The sequence below is a fragment of the Tachysurus fulvidraco genome, chromosome 23 (genome assembly GCF_022655615.1).
Source record: "Tachysurus fulvidraco isolate hzauxx_2018 chromosome 23, HZAU_PFXX_2.0, whole genome shotgun sequence".
Taxonomy (NCBI): domain Eukaryota; kingdom Metazoa; phylum Chordata; class Actinopteri; order Siluriformes; family Bagridae; genus Tachysurus; species Tachysurus fulvidraco.
Window position 1 is genome coordinate 143,555 of NC_062540.1, and position 7,500 is coordinate 151,054.

The following is a 7,500-nucleotide window of genomic DNA, read 5'->3' on the forward strand; positions in this document are numbered from 1 at the left end:
TCCGCTTATTTATAGAAAACTGTTAGCACGCGCCTATGGTCTGAAACAATGCGCGCGCGTGCGTGCGTGCGTGCGTGCGTGCGTGTGTGTGTGCGTGTGTGTGTGTGTGTGTGTGTGTGGTGACGGGCAAGAGCCATGTATTCCGGTTTAATTCCCTGGCGCAGGCAAAAATGAGAAGGAGCGAGCACGCAGTACCACCATTGACCATCAGGGGTCTCTCTTTTTCTTAAAGAAACAGCAACAATGCAGTTTTAATACTCCATCATTTAATGATTATGCAGAAAAACTAAACGTTAATGTAAAATAAAATTTTTATTTTCTCACAAGAAAACAAATGTGCTTTTGTAAAATGCAAAAAGAAAGGACTTTATTGTAAATAAACTCCAAACAAAACAACATTCTCATCACTTTTTTCTTTTCGTTCCACAGACATAAGGACATTCTCTGTCCCAGATATTCATGACCACTGAAACTCTCATTTTTTAAATTTTTTTTTAAACTAGAAGTCCTAACATTGAATAGTGTCTTGTTTAATGTGAATGAATGAACAAGTTTTCAGGTTTGATGGTTTTAACAACACTCTGGAACACAATCCAATACTTAAAAGTTATTGAAAACATTCTTCATTACCGAGTTTAAACTTGATTTTATAAAAAAAAAAAATACAAACCTTCAGATACTTGTTGCTCTCACAAAATTGCAGCACATTTTAAGATAAATGTCATCAAATGAGTCTTTTCCCATTCATTTGCTTTATACACACTGGGCCCTTTATTAGGAACACCAGCACACCTACTCGTCTGTGCTGTTCTCTAATCGTCATAAGACCACAGCAGAATGTAGAAAATCAAGCAGATACAAGCTCATAAGTGTTAGGGATAAATATATAGTATTTTAAAATTTAAGTTAATCTTTTTTAAATTAATTTTAAACTTTAATTGTATATATTCATATATTTACTTTTATCCTTATCCACAAATTTATTACAACAAATATACTTGCAGTGTATACACACACACACACACACACACACACACATAAAAGGAAATGTGGTGTTTCATGATAACGTCTTGTAAAATGCTGTTATAAAGTGGAGTGTGTGAAGTGAGGATCAGTGTGTGTCGTTTCAGCAGGACAAACACTGCTATAAGGTAAGATTCAAAGCTGTCATATAATAAAGATATTATTATTATTATTATTATTATTATTATTATTATTATTATTATTATTAAAGGTGCAGGATTTTTGGGAGTCACACATTCACCAACATTCCACTGCTGTTTCCCAAACAGAGTACAGAAAAGTCCAAACTTTAGACACAGGGATGAAGAATGATCAAATCTGGACAAAATTTTGAAGAAGAGAACAATAATTGATAGCATTTTAGCACGTTGCTGAAATGTTCACGCTCTGTTATATAGCCTCAGGTTGAGGTCCTAAAGATGCTGAACAAATTTTCTGACAAAATTGTGAGATACAGCCTCACTTCCTGTTTGGTAGCTTCACTGGCAGTTTTGTCGGTCTATTACAGACGAACCTTTTGGAGTATTTAATATTCCTCTGATATTCCTTGTGCTTATCTGATGATGATTTCTGGAATATTTGGTGACAAATTTTGTTGTTGTTGTATAAGTTAACCCGAGTAGCAAAAAACATTTGACAAAATCCAAGATGGAAACAGGAATGTCTGCTGTTTACATTTTGATCACATTGTTCAAAAATTATGCCCATAAATTTCCATAAATTTAATAAATTTACCTCTGAATTTTTCAGAATGTTCCACAAACCCTCCAGTTTGTCTGCCAAATTTCAGAACATTTTACTGGACGGTTTTATGGGTTGCAATAGACAGATTAGCCATAAGATTTGTTATTATTATTATTATTATTATTATTATTATTATTATTATTATTATTATTATTATTATTATTATTATTATTATGTTTCATTTATGAAATTCTAAATATTTACATTTTTGGTTGTTATAATGATTACATGTTTTTCTCATCAGGATGCTCCTCTTCCTCTTCCTCCTCATGTCTCAACACTCTATGGTAACAACCATCAGTGGTTGCCGGAGCGACATGGACAAAGACCACCGGCCTCGTGTGAGCTGTGTGAGTCAGGGTCTCACTGCAGTGCCTGATGGAATAGATAATGAAACACAGGTACTCATCCTCTCTCAGAATGTGTTTGTCTCTCTGTCCTGGGCCGCCTACACAAACTTCACACGCCTGCATGAGCTGGACCTGAGCCAAAACCTGATCAGCACCATTGACCAATCAGGTAAGTGGCCAAGAAAGTGGGCGGGGCTATGTGTCTATACTGAAGTAAATGAGCTATTAGCTATCTCAGCAGTCAGTAAAATGCACACAATGTGTAAATATTGTGATTCATTATTACCCCTGGTCTCTCTCAGGACCTGTGCTGGAAAACCTGCAAGTGTTGCGGCTGTCCAATAACATGCTGACGAGTTTGGGCAGAGCTACATTTAACTCCACCCCTTCTCTCATGGAGGTCTATTTGGATGGAAACAACATCAGTTCCATTGACAATGCTACTTTCATTGACCTGCCACTCCTTGAGCTCATTAACCTTTCACATAACAAGCTACACGTCCTGCCCTCCCACCTGCTGGAGCACATTTCCTCCAGCACCCTGAAGAGCATTAATCTGGAACAGAATTATATCCAGCAGATTCCTGACAATTTTTTTGCATCAAAAGAAGGACTACCGTATGTCTTCCTTTCCAACAATTCCTGGGTTTGTACCTGCCAGGTAGGTTACCTGAAGCACTTCCTGGAGATTGAGTTTGAGAACATTTACATAAACACAGGACCCTCCAGCGTCGAGAATGTCCCTGAGAGTGTGGTGTGTTCTGCTCCGTTCGCACTGCAGGGACAAGCTGTAATGAACCTGCTGGAGGAGGAGTATTGTGCTTCAGATAACGAGTTACATCACTCCATCTCTACCACAGCTAAACTGATGAGTACACCAACTACAGCACTGACCATCATCCCTCCAACTGCCAGTAAAACAACTACACCAAGTACTGCTGAGTCCAGTACCACTCCTACCCTGACTACAACCACCAATAAACCAATGCCTATTACAACCACTGAACCAACAACAACCATAAGCACTTTACCAACATCTTTACCACCAAAATCTTCTACATCAGCAACCACAGAAAAAACTGCACCAACAACTACACTAAAGAGTGCTGAGTCCAGTACTGCTTCTATTTTAATTACACTAACAACCAATAACCCAACAACTTTTAAAGCAGTTACCATGGTGACACAGCCAGCAGGAGGGGTAGTATCAGCGCTCGGTCAGCGCTCAGTGATGTGGTGCTGGTGGTTATTGATCACTGTTGTGCTGCTGTGTATTTTCTCTGCCATTTTCTCCTGCATGCTTTTACTCTGGCTTGTCATCATTTACATCACACTTTACCAGCCAATCAAAAAGCAAATCCAAACCGGCCAAAGAGTGAGTCTGAGGGTGTACAAAGTCACGGCAGATGAATCGGTGGACACGAGTGAGGCAGAGCGAGTGATGTTCTTACCCCCAGACATGATACGAGAAACTCAACCAGTGTTCCGTTCTGTGCTGTTCATCTCCAAAGGAGCTGCAGATGGTGAAGCGGGTGAGACGAGAAAGGGAACGAGAAATGAGGATGAAGAAAAGAACATTAGAACTGATACAGGGACTAAAATAGACCTGCTGCCAAGAGCAACTCTGCACAGAGAAGAAGAGATGGAGAACAATGACAGGGAGGAAGTGTTCAGGAAAACTTTATACAGGGTGATAAACCGAGAGGAAGAGATAGATGACTGGAAGGAGGTGGAGGAGAACTGCTGGGGGATGACAGAGAAGGACAAAGGGAGTATAGAGGGAGGAGTGGAGAGACGAAAACGGTACAGCCTGATCCTCAGGGAGGAGAGAGGGAGTGTGATGGAAGGCAGGAAAGGCGAGATGGAGTGGCTGGTGGGTGAGTGGGAGATGAGACAAGGACAGGAAATCTGGGGATCTTTGATTAGGATGAAAGAAGGGCGTGGTCTTTCTGACTCCACCCACATGGATCCATCTAAGCCAGTGGCAGAAATATCAGTCTGAGGTTTTATTCTAATGACGTCCTCAAAGCTGAGTCAATGATTTATAATAATAAGAACAAATATATTTGTAGACAGCTTAGAAGGTTCTCTCTCTCTCTATCTCTCTCTCTCTCTCTCTCTCTCTCTCTCTCTCTCTCTCTCTCTCTCTCTCTCTCTCTCACCCACCTCTGCCCCTCACTCACCTATTATTTCTGCCGCTCTCACCTCAACAGAGGAAAAGTCCTTATTAAATTTATCCACAGCATCATGATTTAAACTATTTACCTTCTTCAGCTCTGCTCTCTGTTCACAAAGCGCTCGACCACTTCCACAATATTCTTTACTAATTTTGTTCATTTCTCACTTTTTTTTTTCATTTTGCTTATCAATGTTTTTATAGAAATAACAATTTTACTTCCTTCTTTTAGTGAAATGTAATCATGTGTCCAATTTAATTCTGTATCTGTTCCATATAAAATGACAGAATAATAATGAACAAAAACATAATTTCTAAATCGTTTGCATAATTCTTGTGTGCTTTTACGCAAACTCTGATGTGTGAATTTTACTTTTTATAAACATTTTATATTCATTTAATTCTGTTTGCATGAGAATTTTGCACACATTAAACAGTCTGATTTTATAACCTCTACATTCCCAGAGCTGCATTTAAACAATACTAACATCACTGATGCCATAAAGTCTTCTCCAAACATCAGTACATGAAAACATTCAAGCTAATTTTATTCAAATTGCTGAAACACAAACTTGTGGAAGTTTTTTTTTACAAATAAATATCTAAAAAGTCTGGTGTGCGTTTGTATTCATCCCCCTTTACTCTGATAGCCCTAACTAACGTCCAGTGAAACCGACTGCCTTCAGAAGTCACCTAATGAGTAAATAGAGCTGCAGCTGTGTGTCATTTAATCTCAGTATAAATACAGCTGTTCTGTGAAGCCCTCAGAAGTGTGTTAGAGAACATTAGTGAACAAACAGCATCATGAAGACCAAACAACACACCAGACAGGTGAGGGGAATTAAACAGAAGTTGTGGAGATTAAAGCAGGGATATGGATATAAATGAATATCCCAAGCCTTGAACATCTCACGGAGCCTGATGTACGATCCATCACCCTGAAATGGAAAGAGTACGGCACGACTGCAAGCCTACCGAGACACGGACGTCCACCTAAACCGACAGGATGTTCGAGGACAGCGTTAATCAGAGAAGCATCCAAGACTCCCAGGATAACTCTGGAGGAGCTGCAGAGATCCACAGCTCAGGTGGGAGAATCTGTCCACAGGACAACTATTAGTCGTGCACTCCACAAATCTGCTCTTTATGGAAGAGAGGTGAGAAGAAAGCTGTTGTTGAAAGAAAGCCATAAGAAATCCCATGTGGGGGACACAGCAAGCATGTGGGAGAAGGTGCTCTGGTCAGATGAGACCAAAATTGAACTTTTTGACCAAAATTGAAAACATTATGTGTGGCGGAAACCTAACACTACACATCACCCTGAACACACCATAAACCCCACCGTGAAACCTGGTGGTGGCAGCATCATGTTCTGGGGATGCTTTTCTTCAGCAGGGAAGCTGGTCAGAGTCGATGGGAAGATGGATGGAGCCAAATACAGGACAATCTTAGATGAAAACCTGTTAGAGTCTGCAAAAGACTTGAGACTGGGGCGGAGCTTCACCTTCCAGCAAGACGATGACCCTAAACATACAGCCAGAGCTACAATGGAGTGGTTTAGATCAAAGTATATTCATGTGTTAGAATGGCCCAAAGTCCAGACCTAAATCCAACTGAGAATCTGAGCTGAGACTGAAACTCGCTGTTCACAGATGCTCGCCATCCGATCTGACTGAACTCGAGCTATGTTGCAAAGAAGAACAGGCAAAAATGTCCCTCTCTAGATGTGCAAAGCTGTTAGAGACAAACCCCAATAGACCTGCAGCTATGATTGCAGTGAAAGGTGTTAAAGGTTCTATAAAGTATTGACTCAGTGGGGATGAATACAAACGCACGTCACACACCACACATATTTATTTGTAAAAAAAATTTGGACGCCGTTTATCATTTTCCTTCCACTTCACAATTATGTGCCACTTTGTGTCGGGCTGTGAAAAAAAATCCTAATAAAATAAAAAAAAATATTAAAAATTTTATTTGTGGTCGTAACATCAAAATGTGAAAAAGTTCAGTGGGTATGAAGACTTTTGCATGATTTTCTATAATTTTCAACCACAACGGGCTCTAGGGTTTCCACAGAATGGTGCTAACAACAAAAAAGTCCTGTGAGAGGAGATGTGCAGGCTGAAACCCCCGAGGAGAATGAGAGTGCTCTGAGCTGACATGACGTCTACATAAACTCACTGTGGTGAGCAGAAACGCTTCTCAGGAAACACACCACATGAGCATTAAGGGTGGATGAACTACAACAACAAAAGAACACACCAGGATCCTCTCCAATCAGCAAAGAACAGGAACCTGAGGCTGTCCTGAGCGCAGACTCACTTTACATCTCTGTGAAGGTGAATTAACTCCTGTCTCACTTTTACTCAGCAGAACTTTGTTTAAAGAGATTTTTAACATTTTATTATAAAAAAAAATTACAATCACAAAATCAAAACAGAAAGAAACATGAAAAAAGACATTTATAAATTCACAAAAGAAACTGATGAAATATAAAGTTTAGAAAGAAGAAACAAAAGAATTGACAAAAAATGAGCTACAATTCAACCATTAGGACGTTTTATATCAGTTAGGAGAAATTTTGTTATTATAAGTTTACATTAATATAATAATGTCATCATAATAACAGGGCTCTCAAGTTTTGAAGACAGGTAAGCGTGACATCTCCTCCCTCCCCCACCCACACCCCCTATAAAAACAATAATGGGGGAGTAAGGACCACTGACCGCAATTTAACCAAATACAAAGTATTTGTGTCGTTTCCATTTATTAATTTGTGTGTGTGTGTGTGTGTGTGTGTGTGTGTGTGTGTGTGTGTGTGTGTGTGTGTGTGTGTGTGAGAGTGAGAGTGAGAGAGAGAGAGAGAGAGAGAGAGAGAGAGAGAGAGAGAGAGAGAGAGATATTATGACTGGTGATGTTTATTCTAAGTGTTTGTTACCTTTTTGGACCCCTTTATCATGTGTAATGTTGCTCCCATATAAAACAGTTCAGCAAAAGTCCAGACATTTTAGGGACATGATTGAGGACAATGTCCCGTCCAGAGACATGATTGAGGACAATGTCCCGTCCAGAGACAAACTGTTTTGAAAATCGAAAATAACCTCTCTAATTAATGGGATTTTTTTTTTCACTGGTTTTTGTGTTAAATCTTATCCAGATACAATAGTGCTATTTTCTGATTGGCTGTTGTGTAGCCTCTCTTTT

The 7,500-nt window shown here is 39.6% G+C and overlaps 1 protein-coding gene and 1 long non-coding RNA gene across 4 annotated transcripts in view; one reads left to right on the forward strand and one right to left on the reverse strand.

Moving 5' to 3' along the window:
- Positions 1 to 7,500, reverse strand: part of LOC125140087 — a 19,241-nt gene that overhangs the window by 6,066 nt on the left and 5,675 nt on the right. The gene's annotated exons all lie outside the window — the stretch shown is intronic.
- On the forward strand, positions 998 to 4,905 carry LOC113646093 (platelet glycoprotein Ib alpha chain). Of its 2 annotated transcripts, XM_027152097.2 has the most exons (3): positions 998 to 1,151; positions 2,012 to 2,286; positions 2,420 to 4,905. In XM_027152097.2, the coding sequence occupies exons 2-3, from the start codon at positions 2,013 to 2,015 to the stop codon at positions 4,117 to 4,119; spliced, it is 1,974 nt and encodes a 657-aa protein (XP_027007898.2). In that variant the 5' UTR covers positions 998 to 1,151; position 2,012; the 3' UTR covers positions 4,120 to 4,905. The 2 variants fall into 2 exon arrangements, with proteins under 2 accessions (XP_027007898.2, XP_047663404.1); XM_047807448.1 differs by lacking the exon at positions 998 to 1,151 and having other exon boundaries at positions 2,026 to 2,168.